General features: G+C 41.1%; 1 protein-coding gene across 2 annotated transcripts in view; it reads left to right on the top strand.

Annotated features, from left to right (window-relative positions):
- actn4 (actinin, alpha 4) overlaps window positions 1–18,216 on the top strand; it is a 55,084-nt gene that overhangs the window by 21,189 nt on the left and 15,679 nt on the right. For both annotated transcript variants that reach the window (XM_086036139.1, XM_086036138.1), the window contains exons 2-6: window positions 12,125–12,239; window positions 13,130–13,249; window positions 15,492–15,578; window positions 15,837–15,924; window positions 16,815–16,893. In XM_086036139.1, coding sequence (XP_085892265.1) covers window positions 12,125–12,239; window positions 13,130–13,249; window positions 15,492–15,578; window positions 15,837–15,924; window positions 16,815–16,893 — 489 coding nt within the window. The remainder of the gene's footprint in view (window positions 1–12,124; window positions 12,240–13,129; window positions 13,250–15,491; window positions 15,579–15,836; window positions 15,925–16,814; window positions 16,894–18,216) is intronic.

Genomic DNA, 18,216 nt, shown 5'->3' with positions numbered 1-18,216 from the left:
GCACTGTAAATGTTTAACATGCTTCTATTTTTTTTCCAATCTCAATTTTTATCTATAGCCATCACAAAGCTTTTATTAACTATACACACGCAAGGAACTTTTTTAAAAAAGTTAACGTTCAGAAAAAAAATCTGTGTGGGGGGGAGAGAGAGACAGCTTGTGAAAAACTGCTGCTTATTGTGAAGTGACTTGCGTTGATTTCACTGCCACCATACGTGTATCGCAAGTCTCTGCTTGCAAGTCAAAGCATAAAATCACTCGTACCTCAAGGCACCACAGTATTTTGTTATTATGGTTTGTTTGCTGTAGTATGAGAGCGACTCCAACCACCAGAGAGAAATTCCCTTGGCCAATACAGATGATTTCGAAATGTAAAACTTGTCTGACTTCCTGTTCCTGTCCGATTATCAACCCTGCAAAATCTGCCGAGTAATAATTGACCAGTTTTTTGTTCTCACCCACTTCTTCTCTTCTTTTTTTATTTTTTTTATTTTTTAACGTCTTTATGTGGAAGACTGTAAAACTTGAGCTGTTATGTTGAATTGGAATACTCTGAGTTCAGATGTCATAAGCTCTAAGTGTTGATATTTTCCAAAAGTCCCGAATGAAGTACCTACCCTCAATTTGTTGGCGTTTACACTCGTGACAACTCACATCTTTAGAGTTGCTCATGTTTGAGGAAAAAGGCCACACCTCAGTTAATAAAATGACACACAGCCAGTGTGTGGTGATAAAGTTTAAAAAGATCTTTTGATCCGCCGCATGATTACTTCTCCTTTTTGGAACAACAACTTCCCCAACTAGTTTCACATGTCATCTTGATATACTTGGTTAGCATCAAGGTTACAAAATTACAGGCTCTGTTAATGTTGGAATCTTTCCATGGGAATTAATGGGAACAAACTATTTTGGCAAGCAGCGCCATGGACAGTACAGTATTTTGCATAGTTGTCTGCTTATGTTCGCATTTAAGATTTTAAAAGGATATCGTTCCTTTAAATTGCCATCAATTCCTAGATACTTCAAATAAGTTCCTATTAGGGGTAGGCGATATGACGATATTAGGTCGTTAAGCGGTTTAACGTGTTCGCAATCTCATAAAGCCGAAAGATCGTTTGATCGTCTACATGGCACATTCTAAACAGTTTAGCTGTATGGCGGCGCAAAGCCGCTGACGCGTGTACCCGACCGACCAATCACAGCACTCACAGTGCACCGTACGTGACATTCCCCGCCTCCCTGTTTGTTTGTATTGCGGGGAGCTTTAGCGGAAAGTCACCACGAAGCAGAGTTAGTCCCGAAAAGAAACTCCACATCCACAATGTCGATTTGGTTTGGCTTTTGCTCGGAGGAGAAAGCGCAAACCAGTTATTTGCAAAGTTTGCAGAGACTCGGTTCGGACGTCAGCGCCGACAGCCAAAGCAAACGGAGATCAGACACATGGCAGCCAGAGGCAGCCGCTAGCTCCAAGCTAACGCAACACAGTCATTTAACAAGGGCACTCCATATGAAAAAACAAGCAAGCAGTGTAAAGAAGTAACTGAGGCAGTGACTTATTACCTTGCTGAAGACATGATTCCCATTAAAACAGTGGAAAATGGGACGTTTAAAAGACTCTTCACAGTACTAGACCTGCGTTACGAGCTGTGTTTTTATTTTTACAGTTAGCTTTTATGTTGACATTCACTGCACATTTTGATAAAAATTGTCATTATTCAAATTAAAATCTGTTCAGAAAGCTTAGCTGACTTAAAATGTCATTTTTTTCTTTGAGTTTTATACACATTTTAAATGTTTTATCTGTTTAACATGAGGAAAATGGTCAGAAATTAGCAAATTAGTCTTAAAAAATGACGTACAAAAAGAATCATGATAAAATCGTGATCGTGATTTTATTTGAAAAAAATCGTGATATGATATTTTTGCCAGATCGCCCACCCCTAGTTCTCATGGAAAGTTTCCCATTTTGAATGTTGGAAATATTTTCCAGTCTAACTTAACATGATGATTTCCCACTTTTTTTTTAACACTGCTGCTCAGCTTCAGTATGGCCATTTTCGTGTGAGCTAATCAACACCATGCTCTCTGGAAACATTCCACCGTCGCTTTTAGTGATAAAAGGCCAACACAAACAGCTGATGCTTTGCGCTGGCAGCTCCCTACGGGCCGGCCAAGCTCCCGATTGGAACTGTGGGAAAATAGTTCTCCTGACAGGAACACACATACTCACATTCACAAGTGGGTGTTTAATTGTAATGATGGAAACAAAATACACAGGACAAAAGTTTCAACCATTTGTTGCATTTTCAGCAATTAAAAATCTTTCTTCAAACAGCGACAGTAAATCAACAAGACAGACAGACAAGTCAAGGAAAAAGCAACACGTCTGGAGTTAAGACATTCTGTTATAGTTAAACACCACAACGTAAGAGCGTAACCAAATGTCTTACGTTTGTTGAGCATTTAAGTGCCTCCTACTGACAGAAATGCAATCGTCCTGGTTGGCGCACCTCCCAACATTTTTCATTCAAATTGTGCTACGTTGATTGCGTATTATAGTCTTCTGAGCAAATGATATCATCCATCTGACAGGAACTAACTGACATCATCATGAACTCACAAGCCTGAAGCTGTTGGCATCTGGCAAACTATGCTAAAATGAACTTGGTCTTTCCATTCAGCTTCTGAAGAAATTACATTTTGATTGGATGGCTTTTAGTCCTCAGGTGGTTCACCGGACGCGCTCGGGTGGGTTAATATTTAACTTCCCGTTCCGCTGGATGCCTTTGCCGCACATTCCTGGACAATGAACTTGGACGTCCTCCCTCCACCCACGCTCGGTTTCCTGTAGCGCGCCTCAAGACAGGAAGTGTGGATTAGTTTGGCTGCTGATTGGCCAGGGCGGAGGGACTCCGAAGCGATGGTGTGATATGAGAGAAACAGACAAAGTGCACGCCAGGAGTCGGACCGGTCCAGTCGCTGATTATTCTCCTGTGATTTCATCCTGTTGTGTGCGCCAACACTTCCCTGGCCATAAAAATGCTGCTGAACACTGAGGCTACTTTGAAAGGAATTTATTTGTACAAATGCATTTTGGAAGACTCCACTTTGAACTCCGCCCTGTATTTCAGCTTTACAGATGCTGTAACTACCGTTTTTGTGTCATGTTGACCATTTCAAGGCATCTCTCAAAGACTTAACTTGCGCTAGGTTAATTTGTCACCATCTCTCAGCTTTCACACACAATACACCGAACATGTCAACTCGGTGCATTTCAACACAAATGTGGAGTGTTTATAGTTTCGAAATATAGTTCTACAAAACCTCCACCTGAACAACCGTTTGGTGGTGCAATGAGCCTCAGAGTTTTGCAGCAATGTGTCGACACGTATTGGGTCAGGGACCATGTACACTGTGTGCAACACCGTGCCAACAGTTTAACTGCAAAAGTTTAGTATAGTGTAAATGTTGAAAGAGCAAGGTCTCAACCTGCAAATGTTTCTGTCTGTCTGTCCCCTAAACAAAGACAGGAAGCGACATACATAAAAGAACAAATAACCGCAGAGCTTGACATTTTGGTCTGAAAGCCCCCACTATTCACCCCCCCACCTCCCCACATATTTCCTGCCTTGCGACACATTTTAAAGTTATATAAAAAAAGGCCGTCATTAAAGCAGGAAAAACAGCCTATTGGTTTGGACAAAGACAGGTTGATAGTGTAACCAGTTGGTTGTGACTTTTTGGGTCAGGGGGATCATCTTGCACAGACACGAACAGGATTAAGATGGCTGCTGTGTTGTGCCCCTGTGGGGGACTCCCACATGCCACCGTCATGTAAGCAGCTTAGGGTACCAAATAGTTATGCACTGTATATCTTTAGGATCGCTCTTGTAATTGCTGTTTTTTAATCAGGAATCTGGAAAGTTTGAAAAAGATTAGCTGGTGAACAACTATCACAACAGGAAAAAGTACAAAAAAAGTCTCAAGGACCCACGCTGACCTGGTACAGGATGTTGGGCATTTTGGTTTGGAGCGGCCATTTTGGGTGTACAGTATTGTCAAAGTTTTGACTAAAGAATTGGGCCAAATGAGTGCCTATTGGAACCAGATATCCTTGGCAGATCTGCGACGCTAAATTTGCTACATTTGTTTGGTCTCTATCATCTAATGTGGATGAAGCTACACCAGTTTACCAGAAGAAGACAACCTCGGGTGTACATGTCTATCATGACACAGGTCACATTAAAAAAGTCACAAAGATCCATTCATGAAATTGAAATTGAAGGTCGGTCATTTTGGTTCAAAGCAGTAATTTGGGGCGAATTCTAGGGCTCATGCTTTGACAAATTCCTACTTGGGTGTATCATTTTGAAGTGTGGCCTTTTATTTATTCTAGTTTGCTGTGTCCAATGATGATTTGGGTTGCGGCATCTCTAACAGTGGAGGTCTGCGGGGAAAATATGTCACGTCACAAGTCAGTATATCACAAAAAATGGCTTTGGAGCACCTACCGCAATTTCAGCCCTGTAGCAGGTTTCACTTGACAACATGAAATTTAACAGGGATGACAATAATAGAATAGAGTAGACCCACAAAAAAGTCTCAAGAAGCCAAGCCCAAACAGAGGCAGGAACAGTCTGCCATTTTGTGGTCAAGATTTTGTCCAGTTGCTCCCACATTTAAACCACATACAGTATATTAGACAGATGACGCTAAATTGTTAAAACGAGATTTTCTCATTGTGTGTGCGCAGAGCTTGACGGCTAAGTTTGATGACTCTTGAAATCCTAATAAGTCAGCTCCACAAGGTCAGATTTTAACCATGTCTTGTGATGAACTACTGTTTTTTTTTTCCCGACAACTTGTCAGCTTTTGAAGCAAGAAGGTTGGACCGATCTTGGCTGTGTGTGTGAATGCGCCCAATGTGTGTTATTCCACACATGTTAATTATAACCTTTCCAGACTTGAGAGGTTAATGAGACCAGAAAAACCCCTGCAGCAGGGCTCTGCTTTGTCTTCATCTCATTTTGTTTGCGTGTATGTTTCAACGTTTGTGTTTTAAGCATCTTCACTGTCAAGCGTTGACCTCCAAGCAGCTGTTCAGATGAGTAGCCGCGGGCTGCTTCTTTCATTTAAGCCTTTCACTTGTCAAGCAGACTTGGCTGCACTTGCACAGTAGGCCTCACCCCTCGGCTCTCCTCATGTCCTGGGGGTTAAGGCGGTTTGGGGAGTGGAACTGAGAGGTTGTGTGGATGGTGTTCAGTTCTTGCCGTCTCTACAGTAGCTGAGGCTGCGTATCCACTTAGAGCAGTACCGTATGAGCAAAGCTATATGGAATGTCAATTGAGGCCAGTTAGTTGTTGGGCCTTTGCCTCGAAGCTCCTGTATGTTTGTTGTGGGTGAGTGGCTTTTAAAATGGAGAACAAACTCAGCATGTATGTACCCCAATATAGAGTTGAAAGGCATTCCTGAAATGTTACAGGCCTGTGCTGCAGTTTTGCAGCAGATTTTGATGACTTGCCCATCAAGGTAATTATTCAGCTTTTTTTTTAGCCCAGGTTGGTTGAATAAAAACAAAATTACAATCAGAATAATATTTTGTGGCAGCACTACTTGACACGCTTGCACCAAACATCATTGTGTATTGCGTTTATGTATGGCTGCAGCACCACACTAGCGCACAGAGACAAGCATGGTAGCGAAAAAAAATGGAATCGAAAATTGGGAACTGAAAATCGAATCAAATCGGATCTTGAGTGAATCGTTACATCCCTAGTAGGCATGTCTATCATGAGTAGACCAATAGTATCCAGAAGCCATACCTCAAAATGAAGGCTGCCATTTTGGTTTTCAGCAGTGACCATTTTCAAGCCATTTTAGCCATTTCCAGGGGATCCTTCAAAGACAAACGTGTCCTAAAGATTTTGTCTGATGGCTACCAAATTTCAACCACGGATACTAGCCAGATAAATGTCACTAAATTGTGGAGGATGTAGGTCATTGCATGTTGACAGTCAATAGTGGCAAAGTTTGGTGACTAGTCATCAAGAACGAAATCGATAAGATTGGTGAAATCTGATCATTAATTGTTTGGGAGTTCAGGCCCTGAACTGAAGCCACAGTCATGAAGCAACATGAAATTTGCTCGAGGTGTCCATCATGAGTGCACCCACAAAAAAGTCTGAAGAAGCCATCCCTGAAAACACAGGATTGCTGCCATTTTGGTTGAGGCAGCAACCATTTTTGAATGTTTTTGGCAGTTTCCAGGGATCTCTCTAAGAGGAAGCTCAGATTTTGTTCAGTACTAAGTTGTGAAGAATACGAGTTTCCGTTGTTGTGCATGGTTGAAGCATGACGATGAAGTTGGATGACAAAACTCTTAATAACCCAGTTACTCAGCTCCATATGGCCAGCTGTTGGACAAATGTGGAGAATTAAGGTGGCCCAAAGTTGTAGTAATGATTCTGTACAATGGATGCTATTTTCATGTCTGAAAGCTACTGAAATGCAACACCTGTGTCCTGTGATGTTGAAGTTAACCAGCATGCTTGTGTGTGTCAGGTCAAAGTTGTTCTTTTGCTGGCCTTCCTGTAAGGAAAGGGGTGTTGAAGTGCTTGTGTCGGACCAGACCAGTCAATTACTGAGCTTCATTCACAAAGCCAGCCTGGCCCAGTTGGCTGTATTAGTCCTCCTGGGTCCTTCGTGATCCTGTCCAGTGTCAGTGTTTACAAGCCTCATGGCACTTTGCTTCAAAGAGCTTTTTCATAAATAGAGCCGTGTTGTGTAGTGTTCCAACTTCTCTGTTTTATCCCCAGTTCCTTTTTGTGGTATTTCAAATAATACACAAAACACAGCGTGTCTGTCTGTGTTTAACAAGCTGTTCATGGCTTGTGTTTGTCCTCTTGGCTTCTCTCCACCTGAATCTCGTTTGTGGTGTCGGCACGTCCCTGCCTGTCTAAGGCTTTTAAATCCAGTGTATGTGTGAGAGTACATGCTGCAGTGACACGTAGGGGTGTCACGACTCAACACTCGACAACACAATGATGTAATTACTTGAGAGACGTGACATCGCCTGTTCTTCAAGGCCGATGTGATGATGGTGGGCCAACATCTTCATAAGAAAACCGTCAGAGCCATCTTTGACACTGACCTCATCGGGTATGGTTGGTTTTTTTTGTATGTTTTTAGCATCAACCATCTGTCTCATACACCTACTGTAGTACTATATTTTTTTTTGGCGATTAGGTAAATTCCTTAGTAGGAATGCATTGAGGTCAGACCAGTGGAAATGGCCCAAATTCCACCCAAATGGACAACTTCAACCCAAAATGTTAAACTCATGTGTTTTACAGCATGTGTTCTAATTTAAATTTGTGCATGTCGGATTCCATGTTAATCAGAAGCCCTGATGGCGGTCAATAGTATTTTCTACCAGTCCGGGGATCTATTGTATTTCACGTGCCACCAAGCTCTGGCCACACCCTATGATGAAAATTTGGAAATTTCACAATTCACAACCTCTGTCAAGTTGGCCAGTTCTAGTGGCAATCAGGTGAAGTCCGTTGGAGGAATTTTGCTCTGGTACGACCCATGAATTTGCCTGGAAAACTCTTCAAACTAAAATGACTGCCTTTGCATTTCATATTATAGGTTTTAATTAGAATTTTCTGCATCCTGTCATGATGAACATGCAATGCTTTTGTGTTATTGTGACATACTAATGACACAACTATATTTCACAGTAGGGTGTGGCTCATCAAACTTTGCCACCAATCTCTGCCCACGTTGTATTGTGAAAACCCGCAACCTTCGCAAATTAGCGTTGTGAACATGATTTATATTTTTTGGGAAGGAGCCCAACCACGAATAGCAACATCTATGAATAATGGACACGATTTGGCATTCAAACAAACTAAATCCCCTTCCACCCAAAAAATACACTGTATATATAAATGAATGGGGCATCGTGTGAGAAAAAAATTGATAAGTGCGGGATCGGGTTTAAAAAAAAAAAAAAAAGGAATAATGATTGGTTTCTACAAAAAATAGGGCATTGGGTCCCAGAAACATCCACAAATACGTGTATTTGAATGCTCAAATGTGAATTGAAGGGGCACATTGTCCCCAGTTCGATTTTTATGGCTATCAGATGAATTACCAAAGAGTTATTCATTTATGTACGACCCCTGAAAATGGTCCAAATCACCCAACAGTGACACCTTGAAACCAAAATGGCCGACTACCTGTACGTTGTACAGCATAGGTTCTTGTTAGGTTCACGTACGTCCTGTCATGTTGACTATGCATGCCAGATCTTGTGTAAATTGGATAAACCAGTGACCAGTTCTAACATTCCCTAACACTGCGGGGGTGCCTTGTTTTTCATGGCATTTGTATTTTTGTGTCCTCTTGTAAATGACAAATAACCTACTTATTAAGCTTTTACCTTCAACCTCTGGGCCTGCTCGGAAGAAGGGAGTTGAAAGATGTTTGCGGTCCACAGCAGACGGCTTCAATTGCAGAACCCTCCACCCTTCACCAGTGAAGCATGCAGGACAGGGTGGTTTAAATCTATATAGAAGAAGACATGTTGGACAACTTAAACACTTCCAGACCCAAGCAGACGCCTTCTGGATAAAATGACGCCTGCTAGAGGAGCAAAACACTGACAAATCACCAGGGCCATCTGGTGCTGTACATGCTGCAATTCCAGCAATAGGTGGCGCCGTGGCATGACTGCTAGTTATGGGCACTTCAAGCCTAGTCACTTATTTTGTTCCTTTTGTTTACATTTTCTGAACTGCTGATAAAATTTTGAATGGATAGGTGGATGTTAGCTCCTTGCTAGCTATGCAGCCACTCTTCGGCTAAATGGCAGCCATTTACATCATCCTGACGTGCATGAGGTCGTGCTAATAATGCATTACCCGTCTGCAAATTAACAGGCTTTTATGGTCGCAAGCACAACGAGCCACTCCTCAGCAACAGTATTCTTTCACACCCTTTCATCCCAAGAATCAGAAAACATCACGTCCATGACTAGAACGTGATACTTCAAAACAAAACAAAAAATAATTTGAGTTGATAGGCCGCCGGGGCAGGTTAAACGGCTCTCAAGTTGTGCATTAAAGTAAATCAAACAGCGCACAAGTGGTGCCACACCTTATTATGCCTAACTACAAGCACACTTCCTCCCTGCTAGCACGACTAAAAGCAGATTGGTACGTTTTGTTTTGTTGGCAGGTGTAATAATGAGATTAGATACAGTGTTATATATACATATATACGTATGTATGTGTGTATATATATATATATATATATGTGTGTGTGTGTGTGTATATATGTGTGTAGGGGTGTGTATGTATGTATGTATGTATATATATGTGTTGTTCAATTAAAAATTATTCTCTTGATTAATATATTTTTTACAACCAACCCTAATTATAAATCATACACTTTTGTATTTTATTGTGCCCTTTCTGTGTGTTGACAACATCTGAATGGTGTTGCTCAAATTCTTATCTAAGCGGCAACTTCCTGTCATTGCAGCACCACTTCCTGCTGCATTAAAGCGTGCATGCGCTAGAACGGGGGCATTGTTGTCCCGATCCTACCCCCCCAATTTGTCTGTTTGTTTATGTGAAATGTATCCCCCCACCACCATCTACCCTCTCATTTATTTGGCGGGGGGCTGAAGGGTGCCATTATCCGCCTGCCTCAATGCGCGCTTTGTGCCGACCACTGTGGTGGGATACTGAAATCGGGGGCGGGACCACCAGGAGCACACAATTATAATGTTTTGCAACTCAGCGGTGAGGTGGGGGTAATTGGATGCATGATTGAGGGCCAAAATGTCGCTTTTTTAAACATTCACTACGTGTCTTCGTTGATGGGGTGTGTCAAAATGAGACAACTCTGGGTGAGGAAAAAGTAGGCACTAGGCATGCACATTATTTTATTATACATTATTCTTTTAAGACGGTGTTCATATTAAACAAGGGTTAAGCATTCAAATTTGAGTTTAAAGTCCAGTGGTGGGATTCTGGTGGAGATTCTAAAAACCAATCATTAATTCCTTCATTATTCCTCAATTCCTTCCTTGATTCCTTCCTCCTTTAAATGAGTTAATTAAAAAAAGGTGCTTACCTACTTTGTAAATATAGTATACTTTATAATATATAATGTATTTATATGTATATTGTTGGCATCGGGCCAAAACCTCATAGGTCCCATTTTTGGTGAATTTAATATTTTTCAAAAATTGATACTATTGTTCAGTCCAGACGCGTGGTTGTTATTTTTACACATTACTGACCAATCTAAAGTGTTGAAAATGGCTTGCTCTCTTTCACGATGAAATGCAAATGGTTGATCAAACTTGCCATTTTTGGGCTCTTCTAAAAAGTGACTAATTTGGAGGTGCAAAGTTTTGGCCCGACACCATTGATTATGTAAAACAAATTAACAAAAGCACATTTTTCCAGGGAATGCCTGCAGCCCAGAAGCGAAGAATGGCAAATTCCAAAGCGAGGCCATGAGCATTTTTTTCCCCCTCACACGACACGTCTGTTCATGATTTGTCATTGTGTTGTGTTATGGAATTCATTACAAGTATCACAGATGTTTAGTCAGTGTTCCTGTCGGGATTAATGTGACATGAGTGTGGGAATGTACTCCAAAACTCGGCTGGATTCACAAAAGCAACAATGTGGTGGAAAATGATGACAAAAACATCAGCTGGCCATAAATCTCAACTTGTTTCCAAGATGTCACTGTTTTAGAATTAGGGTTTCAAACCTGGTTTAGGTTTTCAAAATAGGGCGAGGGTTTCCAGACTGGAATAGCCTTTCAAGTTAGAGTTTCAATAAGGTACTAAAATCAAGCTGAATTGTGGTTGTTTTCACTTGCACGTTGCGGTGAGAAAGTAATGATGAAAACAAAAGCAAAGATGAAAATGTCCCCCCCACCCCCAAAAACAAATGTTTATGTGAAGCCAAACAATGCATGTTTGAGAGCCACCATATTGCGGCTCCAACATCCACTTCCTGTCACAACAGAGTGGTTCCTGACCTTGCTTCCTGTCTACTCAATAGCTTTTTTAACCCTCCTGTTATGTTTGTTTGTTTTTTGTTGCTGCTGTTTTTGCTACATAAAAACATCAATGAGTCAAAAAAAAAGAAAAAAACACAAATGAGTACATCAACAATGAAAGGTCCCAGGGCCCCAAACTGGTGATTGATTTGAATTTGTAAATTCTCATAATACAGGTCGACCATAGGGGTGTAACGGTATACGTGAGTGTATTAATACGTTTCGGTACGGCATGTTCGGTTCGGTACGCAAGCAGACCGTTTTTGATCAGTTTTTATTATTAGCGTGGGCTTGTAGGCGAGTTTTCACACGGACGCTGTTGAGCGTTGCACATCGGAGAGTGGGGGCACAGAAGCCGTGATCATTTATAAAATCATGGATAACTGGCATTATTATGGCATACGCAAACAAGCCAGAGCGCGAAGGTCCCCCCGTGCACTGGGGTCTCCTGTTTGGGAACATTTTGGCTTTCCTGTTAAAATCGCGGATGGGGAAAGGTACGTGGATAAGTCCCAAAGTTGTGTGCCGACATTGCTCCATGGAGATCGACAGCTATGTTGCAGGTGGCACGTCTAAAGTAATAACGCACTTAAAACGGCATCATCCGACAGTGAATGTTTCTTCGAAGAGGAAGAAAGCAGTCTTTTTAGCCAAAAACCTCAAACTTAAATAGCGATATTTATCATATGCTGTTGAACAGTTTTCAATGCCTAAAAAGTGTATATAATTTCATAGACTTTAAAGTTACTGTATTTTTTACATTGTAAAGTTTTAATATAGTTAGCAATAATTGTAACTTACAGTGTCTGCATTTTTTTCATCACAAAAAGTGTATGTATGTACTGTAATGACAACTTGTCTTGTTTTTCCCCGTTTTTTTGTACTGAACCAAAGTTTCAAGAACCGAACCGAACCGTGATTTTAGCATACCGTTACACCCCTAGTCGACCAGGAGGGTTGGTAATACAGTATGTGCAAGTGAAAGCTGCAAACGATTCATTCCTGGATTGTGCACGTTTTTGTGTCCTCATAGACGTTCACAGCGTGGTGCAACTCCCACCTGCGCAAGGCCGGCACACAGATTGAAAACATCGAGGAGGACTTCAGGGATGGGCTCAAACTCATGCTGCTTCTGGAGGTCATTTCAGGTAATGCCAGATTGATTCATGTTATTCCCATGTGTCAGGCATACAAAGGTTTAGCGCTAAGGAAGGCGGAAGGAAGTCCAAACTTGTGTTGTGGAGAACAGCAAGGCTCAGGCCGTATGGCCAAATGGCATTGAACTGCCACACAGTAGTTGGGGTTCTTCCACTAGTTTTGTTGCTACTCCAAATTGGAATTGCTGGTGAATGACCTCGAAGATGCGACAGCCAATCAAAGATGCCATGTGGTATCGCGTGAGCTGTCACGGTGACGGTTTCAAAGCCAGGGTTAGGAGTTCAAATTAGGTCTTTAAAACTGAATTAGGGTTTGAAATAAAGGATTAAAGCTTCAGACTGCCGTTTAAGGGATAGGGTGTTGAAGGTATGAAACCAGTGAATGCATTTTTCTCTCTGACTCACAGCTTGACAGATTTTATTTGGCATCATCTTACAGTCTAACAACTCTTGTAAATAGTACAGAAACACAAACATATTGCCTGCACTGCATACCATCCACACTCGCTTGGAATCCAAACACTAGCAGCAAAAACATCAAGTGAGTTTCAGTCAGCACATATGTACAGTACATATCGCTGCCGTTGGGCCAAAACCTCATAAGTCACATTTTCATTGGTCACATCTATACTATTGGTCAGTCCACACACCAGGGTGTTATTTTTACACATTTTTGACCAATCTAAGGTGTTGAAAATGGCTTGCTCGCTTTTACGATGCAATGCTAACGGCTGAGCAAACTTGCCATTTTTGGGTTCCTCTGAAAAGTGACTATTTCGAAGTTCAAACTTTTGGCCCGACGCCAGCGATATATTACCTAGCGCATGTACACAACAGTATGTGTATATTTATATTATATCATTTGTCTGGTGTGTGTTTAGGTGAACGGTTACCCAAGCCAGAGCGAGGCAAGATGAGGGTTCACAAGATCAACAATGTCAACAAAGCTCTGGACTTCATCGCCAGCAAGGGAGTCAAACTGGTCTCCATTGGCGCAGAGGGTCAGTAGACGCACACACGCGCACACACACATGGGAGATACAAATTTGGATCAGGGTGTTCAAAAATGACCTTAGGTTGGGGGTGCCCACACTTTTTCAGCTTGAGAGCTATTGATGACATGACTGAGTCAAAATGATCTACCACCCAGGGCTGGGAGGTATGACTGAAAAGTATGTCACCATATAAGTGTTTCATATTTTTTCGATATCGATATATATTGAATTTTTTTTTTTTTTTTAAACTATTGAAAAGAATGACCCGAAGAAATATACATTTAGGTTATTTTGTTTTAACATAATACTTAACCTTTAATAAGAGGTCAATGTAATGAAAGAGTGAAATAAACTGGTCGATATAAAGATTAGATAAACTCCATTTGAAAGATAATGTGCTTAGAAGGGCTAAGAAATGTTTGAAAAACTGTCACAATCTAAGTATTTCATATCAGTCAATATTGATAATTATTGATTTCGTATTGAACCTTTTCTTTAAATAACAGTTAACTGTTTTTTGTACATGGCTATGTAGTGTAATGTGCAGTTTGTCCTCCATCAGTGCATTGTAAATGGTTAATTGCATTACGTCTAACCCAAAGCAGTTGTTGACACATTACCCTTCATTCAATGTTCATCCAATGTAAGTGAACGAATACTCTCTTGCAGTGCATACATCATCGTTGACCAACCGTCTTAGGACTACTTTATCTTTTTAGCGGACTCATTATTGCCATAGTCCATTCATATTTTACTTGCTTGATTTTTACCTTGAGTGCGATGCAGGTGTCGGATAAGGATAACTACTACTAGCATGTCAAAGACAGGAACTCCTCTACTTGTACACCATGGCTCCATCCACGGGTTTTTAATAGGGTTTATCATGCATAATAAAGTGTAATTGTAAGAGTTGTACTGAGCCAAGTGGTCATTTATTCGAGCAAAGTTACGGCGCTCGCTCGCTGGACGCGAGCGTAGCGCACGGCCGCTGGGCCCGCGAGCATAGTGCACGGCCGCCGGGCCCGCGAGCATGCTCCGTTGAGTTAACAGCTTCTTCTCGTTGGTTTAAATGCTTCTTCCTTGTTGGTTTAAAAGCTGCTTCTTCTTTGGTTTAAACGCTTCTTCATGTTTGGAGGCGGAAGCACGCTGCCTACATCACGCACCATGCTGCGATGGGGTTTGTTGTTCTTTTTTTTTTTTTTTTCTATCGAACGTTTCTATCGAAGGCATTTTCTATTGGTATCGATCACGTGACAATCGCGATACATATCGATATTGAATTATCGGCCAAGGCTCTACTACCACCTACTAAAAATACAAAATGGGCGGATTTCCGGTGCTTCGCTCCACGTCCCACCGCTTCAAACACATCATTCGCGCCACCCCGCACGCAACCGCGCACGCCCCGCGCGAACTACATTGACTCCAATTGAAACGCACCGCCAGAAACGCTCCCAACGCAGTTGGTGTGAACGTAGCAGTACAGAAGTGAGGACGGATGATAGGCTGGTGTTCTACCCACGATGCCTTTGCGATCGACCGGTCGATCGCGGTCGACGTAATGGGCACCCCTGTCATAGGTGATGAGCCACATACTGCTTCACCAGTACATCACAGCCTGCTGGTGTGTGTTGATGAGTCAAGGCCAAAGTGCGTGTGTCATCTTGTGTATTTAAGCTATGTGAGGAATTCCAGCCAGACCACATGCGTACATCTGACACTGCAAAAGATGACGTGAACAAACAGAAATGTTTGTTACACCTTGACACATTCTTGACATTTTCTTCATTTCTGTTGATGTAGTTTAGGCATACCAGCTTGATGATTCTCATTTTTGCGATTTAACGATTTAATACTTTTTTTTCATATTTTACTGGAATTTTTTAAAATTAATTTTAAAATTGAATACATTTATTTATAAACAGACACATAGCAGGCTGTTATTATTCTTGTATTTATTTATTTTTGATAAATGAAGATTACATCCTGTTTATATATACCAGTATATAATGAATACATGTACATACATTTACATGTAGATAGTTTTATTTATTTAAAGCATTGTAATTATACATTTTTATAAATGTATTTGTTGCATACTTAAATTGATTTTTATCTGGTATTTTTCTAGTTACTGTTTCGAACACAAATATTCAGACAAATTACTCTGTGCTGCTGTCTTATGACCTTTGAAGTCCACTATATTCCAACAAATAAATGACTGTGTGGTACTTTTTTCCCACTGCAGAAATCGTGGATGGAAACGCCAAGATGACCCTGGGAATGATCTGGACCATCATCCTCCGCTTCGCCATCCAGGACATCTCTGTTGAAGGTTTTCTCGAAACATTTTCACAACGGACGCTATTTATTATTCACATATTATTTAAAAATAATAATAATAATCTTATTTCATAAGTCTTTCTGAGAGAAAATGTTTGATCATGCACAATTTCAACATGAAATCACACGTTTATTCTCTCTGATGGCTGGTTAAAATGTTTCAGGTCACATGAAACCTTTCTAAATATTTGTTCCCATCAGAGAGACTTCTTCATCGTCTGCTTCTTTTTCTGTCTTGTCAACCTCACAGAGACGTCGGCTAAGGAGGGTCTTCTGTTGTGGTGCCAGAGGAAGACCGCTCCCTACAAGAATGTCAATGTGCAAAACTTCCACATTAGGTAACACACACACGCACGCGCACACACACACTGTTAAATAAACTGAGCACACAAGCACAGCTGGTATTCAAGTAGCGTATTTTTTTCTCTTGATGTCACATTCTTTTTCTTATTCAAATCTGTAGCAGGAGCTCCCTCTGGTGGAAATGTTTGCACTGTAAGACAGTGAACCTTGCTTATTACAGAGATAGATTGCAGACCCTCCCATAATAGATGAAAATGTATAATATCAAGCAACCAAAAATTAAAGCGTTTTTAATAGTTTTGCCCCCATTGCATGCTTTAAAAAACATTTGAGGATATTAAAATACAAAATGTAAAAATTATTTTTTGGCGCCTGTTTTCACTCTTTTTGTGTGCTGTCCAGAAATGGCAGCCTTTTGTAAAACATCCCTTTAAGGAAAAACAAAAAGAAAACTTTCTGCCTTGCACAGTTCTACAAATAAAGGCAAAGTGTGCTCACTTCAAGCTGTGTGGCGCTCCCAGTTGCATTTTCCTGTAAAATTGACACATAAAAGAGGATTAAATATGTGTATATTTCAAAATCAAAACATTCAAACAAACCTTATAGTCCCTTAGTTTAATGCTAGGATACATGAACAGGGGAGTGGGGAAATAACCCCAAAAATTATTGAATAAACGGGTTGGGTAGATGCAGCCAATAAGCATTTTCCCCAAGAACGGGGGTGGATTGGCCAAAGATACATTTAAGTAAATAAATACATTTTGTACCAATTGGATAATTTCCCGCAAAACACTTAAAGGGACACTTGGGTGAACTTAACATTGGCACTAATATACAGTAATAGGTTTGCATGTAAAAATGACATCAGTACTAAAGTGATACACATTGTGGTGCTGGTGTAACTGGCGTGCGTGTGTTCTGGCAGCTGGAAGGACGGCCTCGCCTTCAACGCTCTGATCCACAGACACAGACCGGAACTCATCGACTACGACAAGCTCAGAAAGGTGACTGACACTCAATGTGAAGCATCTGTCCCAGATGTCTAGTATAGACTAACTAGCAGAGATGGGCATTCCGCCCCAGGGACGGAACGGCCCGGACGCATGCTCATTTCGTGTACGGACAGAAGACAAGAAGTCTTTTAAAAAGGACAAACTAAGCAAGGACTGAAGTGGGTTTCGTCCGTCCCTCAATTCATCCCTAACCGGGTCAAGTACTGGTCTGTTACGTGTTGTGTTGGGTTCTTTTAAAAAGCAAGACCACTCTTCTTTTCTATGATGCCACAGAGCTGCCTTGATCAACTTGCACATGATAGTAGTCTGCCCTCTAGTGGTTCAATACATGTAATACCATGGATTATGCCACAGGAGTCAGGATGCCATTTCACTGACTGACAGAAACACACCCACCCTGCCTTGTGTATGTCAACCGGGATATGGTATGTATTGGGCGTAGGAAAAAGGTGGATAACAATTTGGGTTTGTTAACTTAATGTTAAGATTTGTACATAATTATGAAGTAGTACGAAGTATGTCCTTGTGTGGGACATCTTTAGACCGTAAAAATCTCTGCAACGCCTAGGTACACTGAAACGACACAGAAGTGGAAGTCTTTCGTTTCCTCCTAAAATAACCTTTTGTTAGGGTTAGGGTTAGCCTAACCTTGTGTTATTTTAGGAGGAAACGAAAGACTTCCCCTTCTACAAATAACCTTGCGTTATTTTACAATAATTTATTGCGAAATTACGCAATAAAAACGGAAAATTATTGCGTTATAAGGCAAATATTTTGCAATAAAACGCAATAGTATTGCGTCATGAAGCAATCTTAAATATTGTGATGTCCCCTGGCTTTTTTTTGTTCTCAACAACCTTTATTGAACTATTCAGGACAAAAAGACTATTACTGATAGAAATCAAATCAAGTATACAGAACATGCGGGACATTAAATGGGAAATAGTATACAACTTCATAGCATTCACAAAACACGACAGGGAGGTTACACTGGGTATGAAAATCAAATCAAATAAAAAAATGATTATAAAAGAAGAGTGATATCCCCTGGCGTGCTCAGGTGTCCTGTCGGTCGTGATGTCCCACCAATGCTTAGTGTGCTTGCGCACGCAGGCTCACAATAGTGAGGTCCATTTTTGTTTTGTTTTGTTTTTATATGGGCGGCGGGTGGGGGCGGACTGACGGAATGTAAGGATGGAAGTGCTTTTAAAGAACGAGGACGGATGGAGTCGGTGGACGATTATTTTTATTAGTAAGGACGGAGGGACGAGGACGGAAGAGTACCCTGGTCACAGACTGAGGGCGGACCGGCAA

The sequence above is a fragment of the Filicampus tigris genome, chromosome 7, assembly GCF_054856515.1.
Source record: "Filicampus tigris isolate MCC_2025a chromosome 7, RoL_Ftig_1.0, whole genome shotgun sequence".
NCBI lineage: Eukaryota > Metazoa > Chordata > Actinopteri > Syngnathiformes > Syngnathidae > Filicampus > Filicampus tigris.
Note: the sequence above shows the minus strand (reverse complement) of the source record. Positions and strands in the feature narration are given on the sequence as shown.